The sequence below is a fragment of the Sphaeramia orbicularis genome, chromosome 4 (assembly GCF_902148855.1).
Source record: "Sphaeramia orbicularis chromosome 4, fSphaOr1.1, whole genome shotgun sequence".
Classification (NCBI taxonomy): Eukaryota; Metazoa; Chordata; class Actinopteri; order Kurtiformes; family Apogonidae; genus Sphaeramia; species Sphaeramia orbicularis.
This window is the reverse complement of record NC_043960.1, coordinates 2,210,000-2,236,858: the sequence shown is the minus strand read 5'-3', so window position 1 is coordinate 2,236,858 and position 26,859 is coordinate 2,210,000. Positions and strand designations below refer to the sequence as shown.

At 38.2% G+C, this 26,859-nt stretch overlaps 1 protein-coding gene across 2 annotated transcripts in view; it reads left to right on the top strand.

The window, feature by feature from the left end:
• The first annotated feature begins 3,356 nt into the window (after positions 1–3,356).
• mllt1a (MLLT1 super elongation complex subunit a) overlaps positions 3,357–26,859 on the top strand; it is a 30,374-nt gene continuing 6,871 nt past the window's right edge. For both annotated transcript variants that reach the window (XM_030132735.1, XM_030132734.1), the window contains exons 1-7: positions 3,357–3,459; positions 14,561–14,741; positions 15,231–15,313; positions 20,047–20,190; positions 20,379–20,504; positions 24,666–25,319; positions 26,733–26,823. In XM_030132735.1, coding sequence (XP_029988595.1) covers positions 3,448–3,459; positions 14,561–14,741; positions 15,231–15,313; positions 20,047–20,190; positions 20,379–20,504; positions 24,666–25,319; positions 26,733–26,823 — 1,291 coding nt within the window. In that variant the 5' untranslated portion in view covers positions 3,357–3,447. The remainder of the gene's footprint in view (positions 3,460–14,560; positions 14,742–15,230; positions 15,314–20,046; positions 20,191–20,378; positions 20,505–24,665; positions 25,320–26,732; positions 26,824–26,859) is intronic.

Genomic DNA, 26,859 nt, shown 5'->3' with positions numbered 1-26,859 from the left:
ATTTTTTCTGTGGAAATCAAGTATTTTCCCATATATGAATTTACTGATCATGTAGATTTTCATAAAAGCTCAAATTAACACAGAGGGTTATTATGTCAGATAGAGAAAACTGAAGTAAAAGTGACTTTTTCAGCAAATCTCTCATTAACTGAACATAACCCCAGTGTGTCCATCCACTGTCACTGATCCAACTCCATGGGTTTTACTGGTGAATCAATGTTGTAGAAGATGACGGTGTTTCCATGGTAACTACCGAGCCTCTGAACGTCCAAATGGGTCATATCTGATGACCATGAAAAGATGACAAACTGTATTTTACTCATTTATTTACATAAATTGGTAGAATGAATGGATTAGAAGTTATTAAACAGTTTAGATCAGTAGCTTTTGAGTGCCGGTCTCTGTTCGGGTCTTTATGAGTTAAATATATGCATGTATATATTTCTGACTGCTTTTGTGAAATCTGTTTTGTTTTGTGTTCCGTCCTCTCTTGACATTTTGAAAAGGAGGATTTAAAGGTTGATGTCTCAATAAACGCTGGAGGCCCTGGTGTCTGACAGCAAGGTGGGAGTTCAGCGACACAGCTTTAAGAGGCAAACTGGATCCGTTTTAGAAAGGGAGGCACCGAGCCAGTGAGAGCCTGGTGACCTTCTGTCCTAAAGCTGAGGCCCAAATAATCTCACATCAAAGTCTGAGCTCTGAAAGAGACTTGACTGCGATGGGCTCTCACTCCCTGACGCCGAATAAAAGAGATGTTTTTAATCGCAAGATGGATTACTTTCTATTTTTGTGAAACACTGAAAATATGGACATAACAAGGCTGTGTCAGACCTACAAGTTTGTGCAAATTAACACAGAGTTCACAGGCTTCAGGATTCAACTGATTCTCATTTTTCAGCTCTGTTGTTTTTCTGTTACATTTTTCATTCTACTAAATAACCATACTGACATTAAAACAGTTTAAAAGGAAAGAGCTTTTTAGAAAATGCACTGATCATATCAATAATAAAATAAAATTAAGCATATTGAATAAAAATTCAGAAAATTACTGTGATAAAGTAGTAATGTAGTGCATTACTTTTCACTGTTGAACTTCAGTTGATTTACTGTCATTTTAAAATGTTTTTATTCCTCAGATGCAGCGATGGAATGGAACTGATACTTTGACTTACCTTTTAGCTACTTCCATTACACTTCAGCATTTGATTTTCTGCAGCTTTTTACACTACAACACTTTACTCCATTACAGTTTTCATTCTGTTCTGTTCAGTGAAAACCATGTAGCAAATGTGTTGAATTTAAGCATGAAGATTAAATGTTCCTTTATGGACAAACAACAGGTTTTTACATCTTAAAGCAAATAAATTCTTTAAAAAGCCTCTGATTTGCTGGAATATGCATTGTCACAAACCTGAAAACTTTTTTTTTTTTTTTTTTGCTTGTGAAAAGCTGACTTTCTAAAGATGCAGAACTCTCAGAACGCTGACATTAGATTATCTTATAGAATGATACATTGCGGTTTTATTTGTATTAAACTGGCCAACAGCATTTCAAGTCACTTAAATGAATCAAAACAGAACATGTAAGAGCAAAACACAGACAAAAACCATTTTAAAGAGCAGTGTCTACACTGATTACATTTCAAATGTCTAAAAATTATTATTTTTGTTTGTTTGTTTCTGATAGTTGTAGTAGTTGTGTTTAATCATTCCACCATGTCTCAAATGTATTTCTATTTTTCTCTTTTGTAACGTTTATCCCATTCTTGTTCTGTAAATTTGCTTTGTGCCAATGAAAAAAAAAGAAACGTGTCTACATTGATTTATATTTTCATGTTTCGTTTTAATATTTCCTGAATGATACTTTCACTACTTGGCTGTAACAGTGAAAGTGTAAAGTTTCGAACAAACTTAAATGCAACAGTGACAACAATAGCTATTGTTAATACATTAATATTATGTGAACTACTGAGTCACAAATACTAATCTCTGGAGATATTAACCCTCTGGTATCTGGGTGCGCTTTTTACGCACACTTTGCACTTTGTGTTAAAAAACTTCATATTATTTTTCACAATTTAAATAAGGTCAGAATTCAAAAGTTGTTCATTTGTGCATGATCTTTAACATTCTGTCCACCAACTAAAATGTGCACATTGTAAACAAACAGAAATGACCAGACTAGCATCTGTCTGCCAAGTGTGCCTAAAACGCACTGTTTCTAACATTAGAACCACTGTTTCTGATCCAAAGCCATTCAGGCATAAATCCTGCTTTTACTGAGATCTGGGCTTCATTTGAGAGGGGAGGGTCTAAATTAATTTATTAACGTTGTTAATGTTGCTGTTAATCATTGACATATGCCAGGCTGTAAAAATCAAATAATATGTAATCCAATTTTTATGTAGTATTTTGAAAAAAAACAACAACAACAACAACAAAAGAACATATGTTGTGTTTTTTGCATCAAAAAATGTTGTGACATCATAATGAAAAGAGATCGCTTTAAAGGGTTAAAAAAATCTAAAATAAATGATTATTTGATCTGTATGATTAGGACTGACCTTGATTTACAAAAATAAAATCAAATTAGAGCAGAAAAATAAATCAATATATAATATTTAATAGTTTGATTTATAGGTGTGCATTTTACGCACACTTGGTGACAGATGCTAGTATTTTTTAACATTTGACCTAGTGCCAAAAATAATAATGCAAATTAACCAATGTTGGAGTTAATCACTGACATATGCCAGGATGAAAAAATCTAATAATATGTGATCCACTTTTTTATGTAGTATATTGAAAAAAAATATTTTTTTGTGTTTTTTGCGTCCAAAAAAATGGTTTGTTTACATTACAAACACGGCATTTAAAGGGCTAAAAATGTTACAGTTATTGAGTATTTGGTATTTTTATTTACGGCTCAAGTTGATGAAATAGAAAAAAGTGTAAAAGAATTCAAAACAAACTGTATAAAAATATTTTTGACATTATTCCATAAGTGTGCCAAAAAGGCACACTTGGTGCTTAGTAAGGACCTTGGTGGACGGGGTACCAGAGGGTTAATTACGCTGCATTTATCTCTTAAATCAATTAGTATCATGTGCATTTTACAATTGAAACAGAGCTGTACCCATTGGGACAGAACCGCTGTCACTCGAGAAAACCTCCACAGAATGCTTTAATTGTATTTGCAGCTCGGAGACTGCCCCGCCTTTTACGCCCTCTGATTGGTCGCTTTCAAGAGTGCTTAAATTTGCATGTCGGTGATTGGATGAGAGAGCTTTCTGTTTTGGTTGCCTGCCAGCAGCCGTCTGGAAGGGGAGGGGCGCCGTCTGCCTTCCGCTTCTGGGCTGGATTGACACACAATGAGGAGCAGAGGCTGGGGAGACGCTCCACAAACGCCGCTGTAAATAAATACAACAATCACAGAGGCCAGAGAAACATGGAGAACCAGGTACTGTGGCTTTTGTCTCTCCTTATGAAATCTGAACTTTTCACGGGGAAAGTAGCAGCGGGCTGTGCGCAGGCTGGGCAGGAATGAAGCCTGTGTTCTGCTAGCAAGAAGAAAAAAATGCTCCTGCTGCTAATGAACTCGTAGTTGTTTGGCTCTTCAGCTATGCTAGCTGGCCACTCATACATCGGTATTTACCGCTAGCTAGCTACAGCCGACAGCACCATTCAGCACCGCTGCATAGCTGTAGCCACAACCGGGCACACAAAGAGATTTACACCTGGTGTTTATTTTGCTCTGCCGTGTTTAAAAGCACATGTTCTGAAAAACCATGAAGGCTAATTTGATAGGAGGTTTTGTGTAGCTAAGTTCAGCTAGTGTACCTATGAGTGAGTGTCGGCCGTTGGCTAAAGGCTAAGGAGCCGCTACAAGGCGCCGGGGAAAAGATTTGTCCTCTCAGGTTGGGCTGGAGAGGCGGGGTGGTGTCTCCTCTGCCAGCGGCCTGGAAGCTCACACACACCGCTAATACAAGCACCAACACACACCCAACTTCTCCACTATCTTTGTGTAGATGGTCAATGATTAACCAGCCTGTGTTTTGTGGACTAAAATGCATGTATTATGAGTGGAAAACTGACAGATCCTCTGTGTGGCAAACGTTGAACTTGAATCCAGTTCTGGTGACCTCCCTTTTATTGGGTGATCATTACAAAGCAGAGGGCCCACTCCATAAAAGCTCAGTTTAATGACCGGGATGCACACTCATCCATCTTTCCAGATTCTCTCATAATGCTGTGTGCTTCTTGCCAGATTATTTATGCCAAGTTTATTTATGTACAATATTTAAAGACAACAAGACGTTGCCTAAAGTGCTGCACAACATGGGTTTTCTTAAGTTGGTGATGGCTTTTTGTTGTTGTTTGACAAAATTTTAGGGCAGCAGAATCTGGTATTAAAGTCATATTGCTGTTATTGTGGATAATATGAGCATTTGGTTCAGTTTGCTTTGTACCTGTACAAATCATTAACCCCCCCCCCCCCCCCCCCCTTTTTTTTTTTTTTTTTTTTAAATGTAGTAATTCTAATTAGTAAAAATATAAATAGGGTCTATTCCAGACTTTCCTTTCACATATTTTATGTAATTCCTCTGCTCAGTGTATGTGAATATAAAATATCACTGTGCACCCTCTGAACCTTTAAATTACAGCCTTTTGTACGATATAATTACAATGCGACATTATGATGACAATTGCACTCCTATTCATTTTGCACCTCTTCTAAAAATGAAAAATTGACTAGTATTATTACAATATTTAGAAAATAGCTCAAAGAAATGCGTAACCACTCTACTTAAAACTCTTTTCCTATTTCATGAATAAAACCCCCTCTTTTACAAAGCTTACTTCCAGAAACAAACACAGTTTGAGGCTAATACAGTCCTCCAGAGGACTAGAGAGATTTCAGCAGAGTCTTTTAGCAGAAGCGTTTATGGGCACTGCCTAAGTCTTATAATGGTGGGGAAAACCCTGAAAATTAATTAAACAAGTTAAGCCATAAAAACAAATTAAGCCTCCAGACATTTTTAAATATCTACAAGGGTTTTCATTAATACTATATGCAATGTTGAGATTAAAATTTAGATCTAAACCAGAAAAACCAGAGGCAAACTGTTTTCAATTGAGATTTGTGCACTGGTAGTGAAGTTGACAGACTGATGTGGATGGTGAGTGTGTCACCCTAAAAAGCTACATAATTTATATTGTAAACCAAATTACATGTCTGCTCCACTATGAGGGAGATATTTCTTCAAAATGGGTTACCCTGTAAATGCCTGAGGTTATTCAGGACTAAATTTCAGATGGTTAGGCCACACACACCATGGAAAGTGGCTCAGCCACTTTCTTGGAACTGGTCCCCATTCAGTGCTGCCTCTTTGAAGTTTTAACTGGATCTGTGCGTGTGCATCCAGGCAAAGTCGTCCAACACCAGTCTGAAGGTGGTCAAGTTTGCTTTTGTAAATGTCACCCTTGTTACTCGTGCAATATTTTCATCAGCTTGTTCATTCGTGCTACAGAAATATCCCAGTCGACTCAGCTGTGAGTTTATTAAATCCACCTGGATGAAAGTGTTGTGTTCATCACAACATTCCTACAGTGACACTAAGATCATTGTATAATTTTTCCTTTTTTAAAGAGATGTTGATTGAATTTTGTGGTCTTCAGGAGAGGGAGATGCTGTTGGATTATACTGACTGCATCCACACGCTCTTAATAAAAAGGTATATTTTAATGGAAAAATAATGGCTCTAACTGGGAGAGTAAGGGCTATTATTTTGTTGTTAAATGACACCATGTGGTACTCGATATACCTGATAAACTATCAAGTGAGTGTATAAAACTGTAGTGTTTATTAGGGTTTAACATAGTCCATGAATGCATTAATTGAACATTACAGCTTCCTGACACATCAGATTAGCCTGATTAGCCACATTGCTTCATGGACAGTGGAGTTAAGGAACAAGACTGCCTGCCAAAGCAGAGATCGCTGCTGTTTTCCAGTAACATCCTAGCATATGATCACTGCAGAGGGATGGCAGGAATGGTCATAGAGTTCTTCATAATCCCCACACACTCATACACACCCTATTTCCAATACTCACAATTTTCCTTGGGTGCTGCAGAAAGGCTATTTGTGGGCTATTTATGACTCCCCAGTGGCTCCATGGAACTGACCTTTTTCCAATACATGTAACTGTTCTGTCTCTATTCATGAAATCTTTTATCTTTGAGCTTCATCTCACCACAGCCGCCGTCACGATCGATTGTTTGCCTTTGTCCCCCTCTGAAGGAAACTTTTTGACATTTTGTGATCATTTATTAGCTGGAAGAGATTAACATGTGGTCATGAGGGGTGTTATTTACATGGCTGCTGGGAGTTCATTGTTTTCATGGGAGCCAGTGTGTCTGCCAAAATTTGTATTTCCCCTCAATTGGAGCAGTGTATGAGAGAGTTGGAGGCCATAGTCATTATGTGACTTGTTTGTTTTTGACTTTCCTGTGCACTGACTTTTAAAGACACTAAAAAGATACATGGATAAAAGCCACTATGGATTATGTGATTAGCCATGTTGTTTTTCCCTTATAATGACAAGTGCATTTGAGATAATTATGTGTTGTGATTTGGCACCATATAAATACAATGGAAATGAATTGAACCTCAAATTTTTAAGGTCATTTTCCATGAATCTGTGATAAGTTCCTCTGCTCCTCACATTTATTCTCTTCATGGCTCTAAATTTTCTTATTCCGACCATTAGAATCGGAATTTAGAGCTTTATTGAAGTTGTTTCTGACAACCTGCTTCACTTTGTTTGGTTTGACATCAATATATTTACGTCCACATTTGTCAGTGTAGATTTGTACTTTTAGTGGTGAAACTATCAGTAACTGTATCAGTCAAACAACAAAAGAGAACAACATTTTATGATCAGTTAATGGTTGTGCTCTTTTGACATTTTTCTGTTTTTTAAACCTGATTTCCTGTTTGTGATATAGAATAGAATAGAATAGAATAGAATAGCCTTTATTGTCATTGTGTGTACAATTAAATTAGGATTATAGAACACGTCTATATATTATAGATGTAATATTGAATTTTGAGCTGTTTGCACAACTGTAATTAATTTTTTTCACTAGTGTCTCATGTTACAGTCAAAAAACAGCATTTTATTTCAATAATATGTAGTTGTTGGTTCTTTTGTTCTCAGTAGGGTGATGTATTGGTGATAAAATATGTATTATAGTGCAGAAATCTGTCACAGTATATGCGACTTTTAAAGTCATAGGACTAATGTGTTGATGTAAACATCACATGTTCATATACATAACATCTGAATAAAAAGATGGAGGAGGAGAATGAAATGGCAAGAGTTAGAAGTTTAAAGAGAACATGAAACAAAGTGTTGTTTGATGCAAAAAATCATATTAATAATGAATAGATCATTAATCTTGCTCCTGGTTTTCCCCCCTGCAACCTTACATAGGAAAAAATATCTATCCTACAAGTTAATGGTGAGATACAAGTCTTTTTTTATCCTCTATGTGTTGTATTATCATTTTTACACACACACACACATGCGCACAGAGTTTGGTATTTGTTAAATATTGACCAACTATTGGCAGAACTAACTGTGATGCTGAATATTAACCTTCTCAACTGGAATTGCTGACTTTGTTGTAAAACTTAGTTTTACAGATAATTCGCTTGATGTTCAGTTCCTCATTTATCGGCTGAGTTTGATGGTCAGTGATCCAGATGAATTTGTGTGTTGATTTGTTAGATATTTATTACTTTGACCAACTGATGAAGTAAACAATAATTTCCACCAGTATCAAATTTTTGTTACGTTTTGCTGACATCTGCAAACTAAGTGAGCTAACGGAACTCTACTTTATTATTCTAAAAAAGTTGGCAGTGAACTCGGCAGTTCATTTGTTGGGTCTTGAGCACGTTAGTATTGAGGCGTGTCCGCTCACTGTGTATGTAACAGAGGAAAACACAGCAGAATGGCTGAGGCTTCGATGCTGAGCCAGATTTTTAAAGCTTTACATTATGTTCCCGGTGGCCATGGCAGCCCCACTTGCCCGAAACGTAGTGCATCGTTAATGTAACAAAACTTGAATAAGGAGGAAAAAAAATGGCTAAAATCCGACAGCGCACTACATTTCGCAAACAGGGCTGCCGTGGCCACCGGAAACATAAACCTAGCTTAAGATAGCCTACGTGTCGTGATTACTTTAGGCTGTTAGCTAGTTAGACGCTGTTGTTGTAATTATAATGTTTTCATTCATTTCCGTTTATCAGGCCACCAGACTAACGTTACCTACTGGAGCTGGTTGAAAACTATAGCTTGTGAGTCTCCAGCCATAACAAGTCTAGGTAAGGGGCTAGCGCTCACTAACTATACTCAAAGCCATTGCGGGGGTGTAAGAATTGGTTACTTGCCTGCAGCCTGTATTGCTTTGGGTTAAATAACGATTTTTGAGAATTGAGTCTTTTGTGTTTATCAGATGAATCGATTAGTTATTAAAATAATCTACAGATTAATCAATTATTAAAATTGTCGTTAGTTGCGGCCCTACTTTATTTGAAACATTTTGTTGTAGCTTGTTGTAAAGATTGTCAAATACAGCTTCATTCCTGTCCGGTCTAAGAGTTAACTGCATCTTTTGTCTCATGAGGTACACGTCACCACCACCAAAAGGTTGTTACCGCGCAACAAGTATCAGAAGACGTGAAAAATGCGACAAATCTGGTCACGCTGAAGCTGTGTGTGTGTGTGTGTGTGTGTGTGTGTGTGTGTGGTCTTTACAGTTTGGTTTTTACACAGTCTAGTACCTATACAGTTTTGTGACAAACTGATTTCCTGACTTGCAAAATGATCTTTTATATAGATAAACATATGTGTAATTTGTGGCTTCATTCAAATATAAAAGTGATGTTGAAGAATGATTTGTCTCTCACCGTTGAGCTCTAGACAAAGCAGCCGAACTAAAAAGATGTTAATTGTTCTTAAATAAAAATAGATTTTCTTGTTTTGTATTAATGTGTTGGGGGTGAGGCTGGCCAGATGTCTCAAAACTAGGATGAAGATAACCAAAAAATTTCAAAATTTAAGCAAGTTTGTGCTTATTTAGAAGAAAGAAACCACAGTCCTCTCATTCGTAATATAAAGAAAACAGTCTTGTTCCTCTGTGTTCTACACAAACCAGTGTTTAATGTTGTTACTAGTTAAAGCGAGCTGGAATGCCTTATTAGTTCATAGATATATTTTCCCCAAATCAGATTACTTTTCTAATTGGAGGAAGAACCACTTATTCCACAGATACAAGACCTTTTTTTGTTTGTGCCCTTATAAATTTCCTTTTTTATTGTATTTAAAGATGACACAAAATGAACCACTGTCTGTCACTTTACAGTACTTTACAGATCAATACAGTAGAGTTAAACCCACTCAGCTTTATTGTATTTTCCTCCTGCGTCTTTTGCTCTTATGTTTTTGACCGCAGTTATGTTTTATCATTGTTTTCTAAAGGTGCTCTCATCCCTCTGGCCCGTTATCATCCTGTTTTGTTTAGTTTTTTTTATTCACTGTTGTCCTTATCAGTCATGGTTTTGCGGAGTCCTTTGTGGGAGGGGGTGTTGATGTTTGGAGGGGCTCCACGGCTGCTCGCTGTGGGTGTGGTGGAGTCTGGAGTTTAAGGGCATTACTGCCACAGAATGGCCGGGCCCAGTGCCAGGCAGGGGAGGTGTGTTCGAGTCTGTCTGTGTGTGCGCCAGTGCCAGACCAGCTCATCTCAATCCTGTCCCCTCTAATCCCCCCACTCAGGCCCAGCTCACGAGCTGCTCAGCGCCGGGGCCAAATCCCCACATTCTTCAGTCGTCCCCTGGACATAAAGTGCCTTTCTGTCCCCTCTCACCCCCCCACCCCTCCAGCTCTCATTCCCTTCTGCACTCCATCTCCACAGCCTCTTCACTTGCTATGCCAATCACCGCCACCTTCACACCAGCTCATTGTTATTTACTCGTCCTGTCGCTGTCATTGTTCTTGGCAGAAAGAGGTAGGCCGACAATGCAGTCCTCTTCTGGACAAACCTTTTCAGATGTGTCGGCTCAGGCAGCTAATCACTCCCGCTCCATCGGGAACTTCACAACACCAGTCCAAGCTTTGTGTTTGTCCAAGCCAAGTGTTCGGCTTCTCCTCTGGACTATAAAGTCTACACACTCTTACATACAAATTCAGGAGTTTTTTTTTTTTTTTGTGTGTACAAGGTGACACTGGGAGCCAATGAATAATAGCCCCTTGACTTAATCTTACAACTTGTGATGTTTATTTCATAAGCAGCCTTGGTTCGCAAGGTAACTCGCCCACTTTGATCTGGAAACACAAGAGACCAGAATTTAAAGCTTGTAGCCACGACATAGAGACTGTTAAATAACTGGTGTTTGTGTTAAGGCTCCAACTATCTGTTATTTCCATGATCTCTTTACCTGCCTGTTTCTGTATACAAAATGGGGAAAATACGCACAACTGCCCAGAAGATAAAATCATTTAAGTTCTTGTTTTTAATGTATGTAAAACCCACAGAAATGAACCAGGATTCATTTATCTGTAGGTAGATCTTCCACCATAATTGCTATGCAGTTAATTGTGAGTAATGGTTTATTTATCTGATACACTAAGGCATAAAAATCGTTTATTTCTGTGTACAGCACATCTGATGGAGAAGAGCCACTTACTAGCTTTGAAACCAAATAAAAAGCATTTTTTTCTCTTAGGTTTTGGAAACACAAACTGCAGAGGTTTGATTTTACATGAATACTCAAAGCCTGTTACTGAAATGTGCAAAAATAATGACAAATATTAACAGAAATTAGGGATGCACCAATATCAGTATCGGTCCAATACTGAGCACATGTACTAATACTCATAAAAGTGCTCTGATACAAACACACAGATACCACTTGACGGTAGCGTGATGTTCACCTCATAGTGCAGTAAGTATTCGACCGAGGACTAATGTCAGCAGTGTGGAGATTTTTCAAAATAAACGATGGTGACTAAAGTAACGGTGACTGCCAGTTATGTTAAAGACAGACGGATGCAGATGGAGCCTTCTGTCCGTCCTCTGTGTACATTCCGTATGTTATTCTGTCAGTTTTCCGGGAGCCTGTGGATGCGCACCCAGAACCACATAAAGATCATCATATTATCTTATATAAAAGGCTCGGTGCCAACCCAGATGAAGAAGCAGAACCACCGGGAACTGTGGAGGTAGTGGATCTATTCAAAGAGCAACTCTGGTGGATTGATTGAGAAACGCTCCTTCCAACCATTAAATGCCAGTAGCAGCACTTTGTTCCAGTCAGACTAATGCCAACGACAATAAAGCACATTTTCAAAATAACTAAGAACTGTAATGGTATTATTATGTACTCATATCGGTACTCAGTATTGGCAAGTAATCAAATGTAAGTACTTGTACTTTTAATCCGTCTGGAAAAAAGTGGTATTGGTGCATTCCTAACACAAATGAAGCACTTTGAGGTGATGTCAAATATCAACTGGTGCAAAAATAATGTGGCAATATTCATTAATTTTATACAAGTGAATGGAGGCGATTGTCACAATTATGCAAAACAGTTGATTATTTGTCTTTAAATGTGTGAAATTGGATCTGACGATAAGCATGAAATTCTCACATCTGAGAACCTGCAACCAGTGTTTTATTCGTCTTCATAGTTATTAATTTTCTTTTGATTGACTGACTGACTGATTAATCAACTAATTATCACAGCAGTAAAATTAACTTCACATGAAAAACGACAAAGTCAGCACGTCTATAAAATTGCAAAGCTGAAAATCAGGGAATTAATTATTTAATCAGTTAATCATTTCACCTCTAGCTGTATTACTATCACAGGAGCCACACTTAAATTTTTTTTCTCCTATAAAAAATGGCTCCTCATTATTCATTCATAATAGTGAAACCTCACACAAGTTATACTGGCCTCAGAGACAAGGCATTAGATTTACATTAAAATCTGCTCTGTGAACAAAGGACTTCCCATGCAGTTTATTTTTCAAAAGACTATAAGGATGCAGAAGAGACTTTGTGTTGAACCTTACTCCACTTACTACAGCGTTGAAAGACTGGACGTAACAACAGACAATAAAAGTGGTTCTATGTAGTATTGATATTCCAAACTCTCACCAGCAAAGGGAAATCACTAAATACCAAAACCACCATGAATCTACTCCATGTATCCATAGCTCATTGTTTCCACACATCTGTATTATGGTGTCATCAAGTTTGCTTCTTCAACATAAAACTCATAGGCGCTTATTTTGACAGTCTCTCAAATTAACACCGTATCTTATAATCTTCACATCCTGCATCAGCTGATAATTTACATTAAAGTTCTGTTAGCTTAGCTCTGCTTTTAGCCTGAAAACAGCCACAGAAAAACCACTAATCACCTCTGTTTTCTGTTCGGTTTGTGTTGTCAGTAGCTGAACTAAAGATCTGTTTGGAATCCGATAAACAAGGCTAGAAATGTCACAGTTTAGTCTGAACCGTGGATTAACTAAATAATAACTTAATACCTTCATAAGCCTCATAAATAAACTCACCTGTGTCATTTCAGCATCAAACTCCATTCTGTGTCTGTGTCCAGTGGAGAAAACAACAACAGTGCTTCTAGTGTTGATCACTTTGCCACTTTCTTTCACTCTAAAGTTGTCTCTTAGTGGTTCTCATTCCATCTGGTCACTTTCTAATGCTTTGGTTAAAGGTCTTGTGGTATTATGCTGCGTTCCAGGCAGGTTTTTGAGCCCGTAAGTCACAACTTCAAACCACAACTCATGACTTTGTAAAGTTCCAGGCAAGTCACACCAAACTGCCTAAGCGCAAGGAATTGTGGGAGTTGGATGTAAACAAACCAGCATGGCGGACCGTACGGGGCTTATGCTCATTTACGGTCATTTCTATCCCAGAGGTGTTTGCTCTTTCCTTATTTGAGGGAAGCAGAGAAAGAAAAATAGCGTATAAGGCAATACAAGCTGTTACACCTTTTATGTTACGTTATTTGTATATTTGGATACGTATTTGGTATTCATTTAGAATTGCACTGAAAACTGCAGCTGCTGATTATGCAGAACATTTGCAGATAATTAACAGCAATACCTTGTTTTAATAAACAATTTGACATAAACACCGTATCCATGGGGACCGCCATTGTAGTTTCACGGGCTATGTGACGTTAGAGCTCAGAACTGGGAGTGCGTCGATCTAGTTCAGGGGTCACCAATCCTGGTCCTCGAGGGCCGGAATCCTGCATGTTTTAGATGTATCCCTCTTCCAACACACCTGATTCAAATGATAAGCCTATCATCAAGCTCTGCAGAAGCCTGATAATGACCGTCAGGTGTGCTGGAGGACGGAAACATCTAAAACATGCAGGATACCGGCCCTCGAGGACCAGGATTGGTGACCCCTGATCTAGTTCGAGTTCATGGGTGGGAAGTCATGGGTTTGACTGCCAGTCCAGTGCATTTTCAATGGTAGACAGTTAGAAAAACACGAGTACAGGGGGGCCTGAAACGCAGCATTAGTTTTCCTCACAATGGGAGGCAGACAGTGACTCACTACTCCCTCTAGTGGTCACATAAATCCTCCGGCCCATTGATGGAAATAAATTTGGTTCATTTCTCTACAATCCAAAATATCACCATCTTTGTGAGAAGTTCTCAGCTCTTTTATTCTAAATTGTATAATTTTGGGTCATATTCTAAGATTTTAAAGAAGAAATACTACATACTGCTCCTTTTTTTTTTTATCAAGATCTTTTTATTGAAGTTTTCTCAATATAATACAAGTGCAGTGCTGAATGGTCATTAAAGAAATCTTAAGTAAGCATGGGTGTAAATTAAACGCAGCTAGCACCATAGAAAAACAAAAAACAAAAAAGCAAAGCAGAGCAAACGGCAAATGACATAAAATAATCCCTCCTCAGTCATTGCCAGTGCACTAGAAATAATAAGGGATCACTATCATGACAGAAGCCTGTGCTAGGAGTAAGTATGGAGTAAGCAGCATTATTAAACTGCACTTAAAAGTCAAGTATTTACAGGGTCTGGAATGTTTTTAGGAAGGGACCCCACACTTTCTGGAATTTCCCATTTGATTGCTGAAGTGAGTATCTAATTTTCTCCAGTCTTAAGCAGGACATAATGTCTTCTAACCACTGTGCATGAGTGGGGGGGGGGGGGGGGGGGGGGTCCCTCCATCTAAACAGGTTTGCTCGTGGAGGTAGAAGGGCAGGAAAGGATAAAGTGCGTTGTTTTTCTGTAGGTAGCTGAACTTCACCTTGCATTACACCACATAGAACAGTCAAGGGGTTTGGTTCTAACTCGTACTGCTCCTTTTATGGTTCATTTATATTTAGGTTCTTGGTTCAAATAAATCAGATTCTTTTATTTTTGTGAATGTTCTCCATCCAGATGTAGTGTTGTAATATTCAGGTTTTTGTGCTCTCCTTTCAGTGCACAGTACAGGTGAAGCTGGAGTTGGGCCACAGAGCCCAGCTGAGGAAGAAGGTGACATCAGAAGGCTTCACCCACGACTGGATGGTTTTTGTCCGGGGTCCAGAGACCGGAGACATCCAGCACTTTGTAGACAAGGTCGTCTTCCGCTTGCATGAGAGCTTCCCCAAACCCAAGAGAGGTAAGACGGCGAGATAACCGGACTTAAACATCCATACAAACACACATTCCTTCTGTCTGTATAAGGCAAGGTATGTTGTTTTATCTTGTACAGTTCATACACAGAAGCACTTCACATGGATTGAATTAGCAAAAGCAGCTCAAGACACTTCAACGCATGAGATTTTCAAGGGTTTGTCACAGATTTGTGATTTCAGAGGTCAAAAGCCGGGTAGTCGATAACAGATTGCTTGCAAAGCCCGAGCAGCAGTGGGTGAAATAGCTCTGTGGAATAATCCATAAGTCATTTTTCTCAGTACAGTCCTGTTTTTTTCTTGTAAATCGCTCCATTCTGTATCCATCTTGTAAATGTCTAAATACGCTGTCTAAAATGTAATTGATGTGACATGGTTATATTTGTAGGTGCCCTTAGGTTAAACTAAACCAAATTGTTATCCGGACAAACACAAATACTTATAAATGATCTCCTATTTTTTTGTTGTGTTTGCAGTATGCAAGGAGCCGCCATACAAAGTGGAGGAGTCGGGATACGCAGGCTTCCTCATGCCTATTGAGGTTTACTTCAAGAACAAGGTAACACGGAAGTAAAAAGTATCGTTATGTTACTATTAGGAGCTTGTGAATGTTGATACGATCTGTTATAAGGAAGTATAGTGATGTGTTGGAGCTGTAGTTTTAATGTGCTTTAACGTTTAAAGGTGTTTATTATGATTCAAAGGGGGTATGATTAGAGGTGGGGACATTTCCTGATTCCAACGTCTGAAGTGAGAGCAAAGACAGTGAATATTTACACCTCTTCTTCTAATTCCCTTAGAGCTGCAACCGATTAGTCGATTAGGTGCTTGTAGCAAATGCAACAATTCACGATTCGATTAATCGACTCGAATTGATTGAAGGGAAATATTCTGTTGCAGTTTTCCTGAATTGAAGCTTCTTTGTGCGTCATAATAAGCGTCCGTGTGAAACACAACAGTGGAACCAATGTTTAACAGCAGAGAAATGAAGGAAACAAAGCTTTGATTCAGGAGAATTAACTGTGGTCGAATGATTTTTTTGGATCACTTTGAGTCGATTAATCGGTTGTAGCTCTAAATTCCCTGTGTAGTGATTCATGTTTTGTGGTGTAATGTTGACGTACTGAAGAGTCATAGATACTGGAATTGAAAATAGGGCTGCATGATATTGGAAAAAACTGACATTGCGATTTTTTTTTTTTTTTTAATCCTGCGATATATATTGCGATATGAAAAAATATAATAGCTGTGTGATGCCGACGTAAATGGTCAAACAAATTAGCTGTGTTTCCTCTCGTGGCAACGCAGAACACGTGTTTCAATATCAGCCTTCTTGAAGCTGAAATAATTCCAGATAACTGAAGATGCTTTCCTTTTTGGTACCAAGTCTTCATTTTCTGTGATTTTTTTTTTTTTTTTTTTTTTTCTTGTTCATTGCTCATTTTTCAGTGTCTTTACCAGCAACCCCCTCCATGTGCAGGGGCGTGGTCTGCTTCAGCAAACTGATTAAGAACGCTTGTGATTGGTGGATGGCTGTGCATAGTGTGTGTCAGGTACCCAGGTTGAAATTAAGGCGGCCATACACTGTGCGATTTTAGAGACGATTTCTCACTGGTGCGACTCTTTCTGGGATGGGTCCAGATGTGCCTCTGATGGTGTGTGCTGCTTGGTGCAGTGGACATGGGCTAAGGAGAAGACATGAACACCTCACCAGCAGCAATCGTATGTTTGCAAGGAAAACGGAGCTATTTGAAATCCTGCTCGCTCCTTGTGAGGGTATGGCACTGTCAAAGCACTGCCACGAGCCCATGGGCCTCAAATTCTCACACTGTGCATGCGCAAATACAATAATAGCCAGCTACTGTAAGCTAATTCTAAGCTAACAGTAGCTGGCTATTGTCCTAGTGCAGTTTAGCTTTTGCATCTTCCCTCTAGTTCCCTTTGCTGTAGGACTGACAGCCCATACTGTCCACGTCTGGACAAACAACTCCTGCACCAAACACGTGGTCGTCTTTTCTTCTTTTTTGATTCCTCACAGATAATGGCACATATTACCAAAGCAGCTCGTTGGTTTTTGTTTAGCACTACCATTTCGTGACTCACGCCAATACACAATCGTCTGTGCACTTTTACGGATTCCTTGGTATTTCAACGTTGTATTTCCAGATCCAACACTGGAACATGTGGTGCGTCCTCTGGTGTATGGTCCTACAGTGTGAGCATACAGGTCGCATACAAGCATCGGTCCGTACAGTGTGAGAACATGAATCGTGAGCCTGACTTTACAATTGATTCGCACAGTTTGAGATGGAGCTGCGTGCAATGATCGAAATAATCACAGCGTATGGCCGCCTTAAGATGAGAACACATTGAGCTCATTTACCTCTTACATTGCAGGACCTGCGATGTGACTATTGCACACACGTGCATTGCGATGATGATGCTCAAACGATATATAGTGCAGCTGTAATTGAAAAGAAGCAGCCGTGTGCAGGAAGGAGTGGACAGGTGAATCGTAGGCAGATGGTGACACCTCCGGTTGTAATAACAGTCTGAAGATATGGACCGACTGAGGCTCGGGAGGTTTTTGTCCAACCTGCAGTTTGATTTCCTGATAGATTTTCCTCTTGGTTCAGTTTCCCTCCACATATATAAATCACATCAAACCAAAATGCGTCACTTAAAGCCAAACATGACATTTCCTCATCTCACTGGTTAGATGTTTATTGAAGCAGAATGTGAAAGTTGCTGGAAATGTCCTGTTTATCTAAATACGATTATATGGATCAGACCTTGATTCACTCTCTAACTTTGTTCATGCAGCTGTTGGTTTTTCATCATACACATCCCTGTCATTTAGTTCCTACCTGAACTGAACCTAACAGTCTTCACTCTTTAAACGCTAAGGTCGCAATATTGCAACAAGCAACATAACTGAATGAAAGACTGTAGTTCCAAATAGAGTTGCCAAATCTTGTTACCACCTCCCAGCAATAAGTGGTGGACACGTGCCCCTTCAGTCTTAACACTGTTTCAGGGCATGTTTCTATTCAAAGTGAAGAAGAAAATCCAGTTTAAAGCCGTGGTCCCGAGCTGGTTTAGTAAGCAAGGAAGTAAAGTTTGTTTAGTTGTAGTTTGGATAGATAAGGACAGATTTGGCTCCTCTGCTGCTTGGCTAAAAACCTACTAAAACTTACTGCATTTTACTTTCTACTAATGTTGAAGTTAATTTATTTTAAGGCTAAGATGACAAAAATAAAACAAAAACACAAAGAGAACTTGCATGTAAATATGTTCAAAGTTCAATTTTACTGAAAGTTACGGAAGTAGAGGAGTAAATTTACTCTCATCATAAACTTTAGGGCATACGCAATAATTTAGTCATTTATGAAGAAGTAGTAGTTTTATTTGTAACGCACTTTACATTGTGACACCAAATCTCAAAGTGCACAACACAAAAAAGCAACAATGTACAATAAAAAAAATAGCAACAGATAAAAACAACAGACACAGTATACTTTTATCTCTAACCATTTCCAAACTACAGCTTTTTGAAATGTTGATATCAAAATGTATTTATTTTTTTAAAAGCTCAGGCGCATAAAGGGTTAACTCAACAAATTGGATTACCGAGTTCAGATCGGCCTTAATGAATAATACAAAGAGCGAAAATGAACCACAGTCTGATTCAACCAGACTAAACGACATAGGTTTGATTTGAAACATCCTCACATTGTTGATTTGATCAGGCTGGTGTCTTCTATGGAAGCTACCATCACTGTGTGTTAAATGGGTTCATGAAAGGAAACAGCCAAAGCTTTCTGGATTAAACCACAATAAATGCACTTTAACATTCACTGTCTCAATAAATGCTCACAAACATATACTCCATCTAGGTAATTGGTGGAAATCAGGTTTTTCTGGCAGGAATGTTGCATTTTAACAAGGTTAAATTCATAACCTGACAAATACAACTGAGTTTCCCTTTTATGACTCTAACAAACTAGGTTACGACACATGTTAAGGAAAAATCACATTACTTAAGAGCATCTAAATGCAGCGATGGTTCAGAGTCTTTAGGGGACTCATTATTGTAGCAGTGGCTTTGGTTTGAAATGGTTCCCTGATGCGCTTTTCTATAGATTAGGTGGTTTTCCTTTAGCTGACGTTAATGCCAGTGTAAAATACTACTTTAATTTAATTTCATAATAAAAGCGAACACAGGAATATTGTTCTGGCACTTAAAAGGTTCACAAAAATGATGAAAGATTGAACCACTTGACTCTGATTACAAAGCTTAATAGATGTTTACATCAGTGTACCATACTTTCTACTGTCAGTGTTTTCTGTACCATTAGACGGCGTAGATCAGGGGTCTCAAACTGAAACTATGAATTATGAAAGAGCTGCAGCATCTGAAACTGACCACAATGAACATTTGACACAGAAACAGAACCACAGTGCTGCAGTTTCAGCTTCACAGTTTGTCATGTCTGTTATGTATTGTGATTGTCTCTCTCAACTCACCATATATTATTTATTTGTAAATTGTTTTTTTATTAGTTTTTTTTAAATCAATTACTAGAAATTTCAGGCGACCCCACATGGGGCCCCGACCCCAAGGTTGAAAAACACTGATCTAGAGGTAGCCCCAATAAAATTTGCATTTTCTCTTTGCCTTCTGTTCACCTTTATATCTTATTCATACTTTTGTCCGAATAAAGTGCATCATCACCATTGTCATGTGTTGGTTTCAAGGTTTGGCTGCTTTTCCAGATTTTTGTCCACATATGATAAGAAAAATGGTTCAGGATGATTTGAAATAATTTATTCTTGTATGTAAAATGCTAGAAGGACCACCATAAGTTTTCCACAAACTTAGGGAAAACGCTGAATTCAAACAACACTAAGTCCTCTGAAAACCAAAGGAAGCCCTGCCTACAGTCCATGTTCAAATTTGGCTGCATGCAAATTTGTTTATAAAATCTTTGTCTGTCTTAGTGTCGTTCTCTCACATTCCGTTGTCCCCTTGTTCGCTTCTCTCAGGAATGCCTGTTTCTTATCTCTGCACCAGCTCCTGTCTGCTTTATTGACTTCTCAGCTGATGGTTCATTCATTCAGTGTGTATCTTTTGTTATGTAATATGTCAGTATTGAAAGCTGGCTGTATCTGGGGCAGTAACACAGTAACGCAGACACAAATTACCCTTTTGTGTCACACATGCTTCTACAGGAGGGTTAAATGACTGATCGTTAACAAAAAAAAAACTTGTGTTGTTCTGTTGTGTTGCAGGAGGAGCCAAAAAGGGTGTGTTTCAACTATGACCTGTTCCTTAACTTGGAGGGTAACCCCCCTGTCAACCACCTGCGCTGTGAGAAGCTCACCTTCAACAACCCCACCAAAGAGTTCAGGAGAAAGCTGATCAAGGCTGGAGGGGTGAGGCTGCCTGGAAGACAAATGACTATTAAATAATACAGCAGCGCTCTAGCTAACACTAGTGTTAAAGTAGCAGCTCTGGCATCATGTATTTCACCATAAATGCTTAAATGAGGCTGTTCTGAGGTCAGTCTGTGGTTGTAGTTTTCCCTTAAAGGGAGGTTTTGACTCCTGGTTGTCCGTTGTAGGTATTGGTGGTTCCAGAGGGGGCTGAGGCTGTGTCGAGGCCCAGTCCAGATTACCCGATGTTACCCACAATCCCCCTCTCTGCCTTCTCAGACCCCAAGAAGACAAAGACCTCACATGTGTCAAAGGTGAGTTTTAAGACAAAAACTGCAAAACAAAAGGTCAAGCGTCCCATTTATCCTTACAGACTTATTCCTCAAAGACTGAGTCTGCTGCCTGTTGCCAAAAACATCTTATTCTGAATCCATTTTCTTTACAAACTCAGTGTTTCTCACATTTTCAGTGGTATCACATTTGTAATATTTGGACATTCAGAGACTCTGAATCTCACATATGTACTTTTTTTTTTTAATTTCAACAAAAACTTCCCAAAGTTTCGGCTTCATTTCCCAGTAAAACACATTTTTTGTTAAAATTTCATCCTTTCTTGGACAAAGCAAATGTAAAATTCATCTAGTGACCTATGGCACTCGATGCTCACTGCTTGAATATTTTAGCAAAGCAAAATGAACACATGAGAGTGACAACCACACAAATTGTTCTAGGTCTCTGAGGCTTAATGGGCAGTGGATTTATCAATCTAGAAATATAATATTCAGCAGTATTAATTTCTTGACTTTCAAAAGTGCTAAAAATAATAAGACATAGGAAATAAGATTTTTATGAATCTGCTTCTTATGATATTTCAGTTTAAATTTTTATAGAATGATTTGTACATTTATTTTTAAATGTCGTTTGCTGAATCCCTCTTGTATTAACATCACAAAGACCGGAGTAACCCACATAACAACAGTAGCTGCTGTAGCTGGATAGTGAACTTCAAAACTGGATGGAATGACTGAATCACTAAAGACAAAAAAAGGTCTCGTCATTTGACAGGAAATATCAAAACTTAGAGAGTAAATCTCGTCAGTGTTAGTACATCCAGCACACAGGGCTTTATACAGTTTTATTTGTTAGTTTATTTTAACACATAACGTTGTGTGTTAAATATTGTCATATGTAAAAAAAAAAAAAAAAAAAAAATGCCAGGTTACTGAAACATAACATTGAAGTTGAACCTCATTATGATACATTTTTGAATGTATAGAAATGCAAAAGAGGGGAAAAATTCAACTAAGTATTCAATGCGTAATGGGAAATTTAATAATCTTTTTAAAATGGAAAATTGGAATTATTGAAGTATCGTTCAAGAAACGATATCGAAGCCAAGGTATGCGTTAGCGATACTAAATAGAACATTTTTCAACAGTACCATTAAACTATTCAACTAAGATATAACAGCGTATTTGAAACCAGTCGAAGTAATGTGTATGTCACACATTTTCCAAACTCTTCTTAGCTGAATCCAAAACGCACAGTGGGAAACACTACATTTAATTCAGCAACATTTAAAAGAAAATCCCAAATCTGCCTTAAAGGTTTGGTCTCGTCTTATTCATCTCCTCCGTTCTCATTCATTTGGAGCCTCAACACAAAACTATCACAACTGTTGGTCGCTGTAGTCAAATTCCACTGGCATTTTTAGAAAACGATTTGGGGAAAAACTGCAATATAAACACTTTTCTCCCTTCAAAATAAACAGATTCAGACGTGACAGATTGTAATCATTATCCGCTGTTTTTGAGCATCAGCGTGGTTGTTTTCAGTGTGTCTCTCTTGTAAATCTGCCACAAGAGAGACGTATCGGAGGAAAACGGCAAACTGATCCCCTCAGAGTTTATAGTGCTACCACTGTTAGAATATAAACCCTTCACAGAACATTACACTGGTAACGTTTTCCTTCTGCCATGAGTCAGAAACGGGATTTAGTTTCAGCTCGGCTTAGTCCAGACTCAGGAGAGGTGAAAAAGTCAGAGACACGGTGGAAAATGGGGATGAGTTAACAGCACACCCATTGTATTTCATGTCTTTTATTTTATCCACGTTTAGTGTTAGTTTACACTTTATTTATTCTCGAGAGGCTGTTAAACACTGCTCTTCTGACTCTCTGGAGAGTTTGTCTGCACATTTTTTTACATTTTTACATTGAATGTTCTGTGCCTGTGTTTTTATTACATGCTGATTTTTTTCTTATTGGCCCTTTTTAAGATGAGATCCTAATCTAAACTTCTTCCAGAGCGCGTCATGGCGCGTTCGCCAGCTTCATTGTTTGCTCATGGCTGTCTGTCTAGATCGGCAGCGAACAGAAGGAGCCGTCTGTCGATACTGTAAATACTGAAGCTCAGATAAGATCTCGGTTGAAGTTGTGCAGTCAGAAAAGAGCTTTGTTGAGCCCTGTTTTATTGTTGTGGGTTTTTTTTTTTTTTTTTTTAGAGTGATAGGCTTTCATTGTTTCTCACAGCAGAGAGTTTCTTTAACTCTATTCAGTGTAAGATTACAGTAGTTTGGCATTCTCCTTCACTTTTTATTTTGACTTTCTTATTAAGCTTGAATTGACTTTAAACAGGATTTGCTTGTTTAGTTTTTATTCCTTATAAAAACTAAACTGAGGTCTAATTGGAGGATGGATTTCCTATCCTTACTCATTAAATTGACAAAATTGACAGTCTCTTTTCTAATAAACTTAAATTACTACAGTTGTTTCAGAAAATGCACAATGCAATTTCAGTCATGCACTGTTTGCAAAGCCCAGCAGGAAACAACTGCTGTTTGAATGTGGAGCCTTTGTGGAAATATCTAAAAGTGTAACACTGACAACGGCCAAAATATGCTGCTTCAAACAGCCCTGGCTCATATAGACTCGCACTGAGATTCTCTCTAAAAATACCACATTTTATTGGTACGCAACTTTCATTTTGTTGCTTCTTTTACATAATTCTTGTCTGTTTTATTATATTTTATCAGATTTTATGGTCATTTTTATTCTATTCTATTTAGCTTTTATCCATTTTATTTATTATTTTATCGTATTTTCATGCTGCTAACACACAGAGCTGGGTAACTATAGCTCGTTCTATCATGTCTATTGATTAAATGACAGTAAAGCTGAGTCTGAAATAAATAGGAGTCATTCTCATCTGAATTACTTTAGTTGGACCCTGTCATAAATGGTCTGGTCCATCTCTAAATTATTGCCCTGTTAGTACAATTTTAGGGTGAATTTGTTGGTTTTTCACTCACAGGTGTGATGACTCAATTCGTTTATTGAATAGAATGGATGTTTTCCTAATAAACACCTCTATTATAGTTATTTCACACTAACACAACTGTCATAGCTTTTGTTACTCATATATTCAGTAAAGTTTTAAGGTGTGTGTAGGTTAGCATTAGCTCACCCTGTGCTTCCTCAGTACCACCTTTTTGTGCAAATATGGTCACATCAGGCAAGATCATAAACCAATATGTAACATCTTGATGAATGTGTCTATTCTTCTACATAGTTTATGTTGAAACCATGGTTTTATTTCAATTAGCAACAATTTTTTGTGTACGATTTGTCACTGATTTGTCCTTATTGTGTTAAGTTGTAACTACAGTTCACACTTGTGACTGTAGGTGTCTGCTGGTCTGGGAAATCCTTGATGTGTTTAAAAATTCTGGCTTTGTGAGTAGGGGTGTTGGAAAATATCGATTCCACAATATGTCACGATATTTCATTTCACAATACTGTATCGATATTTTTAGGTATTTATTCAGATATAGATATGGTGGAGGTTCATTTTTGTTTTTTGGCTTTCTTTATTGTTTATATCTTATTTATTATTATTTAAAAGTGTTTTATTAAATAATTGTTATTTGAAGCATCTTAAAAGCACTTTTCACTGTCTGAGAGGCAGATGTTAGTACCTTTGTTGGGACTAAAATACTGTTCTGATGTTAGTTCTGAACAAATAGAATTTGAACATTTGAACAGGATCTGAAACTGTAATGTCAAACATTACAGTTTAACTGTAATGTTAAACAATTTCCTGCAAAGGATCAATAAAGTATCTATCTATGTCTGTAAAACTTAATTTAAGTTTTAACACAGGAACATTTTCTGATATAGCATTAGATCCTGTTGTGATCAAATAAAAATGTCTGTAGTATTTGTGCAGATTTCTGGTGTAGTTCAATTCTTCCAGGAAATAATCATTTTAAAAAAGAAACAAACAAAAAATTGCCTTTTTAACAGTATTGTGATATATCGTGAGGTATTATGTCGTGATCCTAGTATTGTGATTTGTATTATATCGCCAGATTCTTGCCAATACACAGCCCTATTTGTGAGAGGGTTTTATTGCGAGTTCAGAAACTAAGATGGTAATGACCAAGCCGTTGTTTATGCAATTATTTTTCTTGGTCAGGAACCCAGCAAAGAAGGAAGTGGTGGCAGCAGCAAAGGCCCCAAACCGCACAAGCCAACCAAGGAGCACCGCGAACGGCCCCGAAAAGACTCTGAGAGCAAAGCCACGTCAAAAGGGGACAACGACAGAGACGGAAGCAGCAAAAGCGGCCGCGATCCGTCCTCCTCCTCGTCCTCTTCTTCAAAAAAGCCGTCAGAGATCAAAGTGAAAGATGAAGTGAAGGTCCTGCCCAAAGCCGCCTTCAAGGAGCCTAAACTCACCCTGAAGGAGTCGAAGATGGAGGGCATGTCCCCGAAAGGAGGGGGGGGCGGCAGCGGAGGGGGCGGCGGGGGAGGCGGAGGGGGAGGGTCCGCGGAGTCCAAAGCTCCAGGGAAGCGACCCTCCACGGTGGAGTCTCCAAAGCCCAGCACTAAGAAGCAGAAGAAGGGCAGCTCTGAGGGGCCGAAGGGGCCGACCGGGGGGGCCTTCACTGGAGCGTCTCCTCGAGTCTCGTCTTCGTCCGTAGCCAATCAGCCCTACGCCGAGAAGAAACCCCCCAAGGAAAAGGGCCGCTGGGCCAAAGGCAAGAACGACACGCAGGAGAATAAGGAGCCCAAGAAACTTCCAGAGTCCGAAGAGTCGAATTCAGAGGATGAAGCGTCTTCGAAGTCAGAGGTTTGTGGATTTCAAAGGAGTTGACGCTGAAATATGAGCAGAGTTAAAAGGAGACGTGCCTTTTATTAGTTTATTTAGTGTAAAACTTGTATACGTACAAGCACTATATGGACAAAAGTATGTGGACACGTTGAATTCAGGTGCTTCTTTTCTAACGGGTCTCAGATACAAAACAATAGTAACAAATGCCATAATATATTTTCATATTGGGATAAATGTTGTTGCATTGCATTGATTAGTTTGGTTTTGAATATTGTGCCTCTAAATTTGTGAAATATTTTTTGTGCTTTGACTGTAAATAATCATTTTCTACCTCAGCTAACCTTCTACTTTCTTCACATCTCACTTGGGAAGAAAAATTATGATTAAACTTTAAAGAAATATTGATGTTTATAAACTATATCAACGAAAATATTGGGACACATTTTCGCTACAGCTGTAAGACGTCCTGTTCATGATGATTTAAGATAAAAACATCAATATTTCCTTAAAGTGGGTAAAAAAAAACCAAATTGATCAGTGTCGAGAGAAATTAAATAAAAACCACCTCTGAGGCATTTTGGAAGCAAAGATAACAAATTAAACCAAACTAACCAATTCAACAATATTTATCACAATATAAAACTATATTATTACCATGTATTTGTCATTATTGTTTTGTACCCCTGTTAGAAAAGAAACACCTGAATTCAACATGCCCCAGTCCTTTTGTCCATGTAGTGTATCTACAGTCAGGTCTGTTTGGACATGTATGTATCTGCAATTATTTTGATCGTCTGAAAATGGAGGGACTGGTTGTAATTCCTAAATGGTTAATGCAGTATTTTTATTAAACCCCTTTCATTAAAGCTGAAAGTCCAGATTTCATTTACATCTTCATTATTTCATTGCAGATCCACTGCAGTGGAGTGAAGTACTAATGGACCTGATTGTACATACATTCAGTTTCTTTAAATTTTTGCTCCATGCAGGAATATTCTGCATATTCATGGACAACACTGTTCAATTAAACAGTTGGAACAAATGTGAATATTTCTTTGAAAAGTAATCAAATATCAAATTCTGCAATAATGGGACCTTGTTTTGAAGTAAATGCTTACTTTATTAAATTTAGCATGACGTTAACATGAACCTTTTAGACACTGGAAACAAGGCAGACTTAAGAAGTTAAAGACAAGTTTTGTTTGTTTTTTGTAAGAGTTTGCTAATAAACATTCTGTAAACTATTATTTAGTTCATTTACATTTGAGACAGACATGAATATTTTTCTTGTTTTTGGCCCTCTCTTTATTCCAAACTTGGATCTTGAACTCTAATTACCAGTCTCCTTTTTAGCTCATTTATATTGTCAACTTTTTTTTTCTTTTTGCCTTGCTCAGATCTTATCATCATCTTCTGTTTCTGTTCCTACAGCAGTCGGCCCCCTCCAGTCCTTCCAACTCTAGTTCCAGCTCTGACTCCAGTTCAGATTCAGACTTTGAACCTGGACAGAAACAAGGCCAAGGTAACGCCCCATCAGTAAATTTTCCGTGACAGTGTT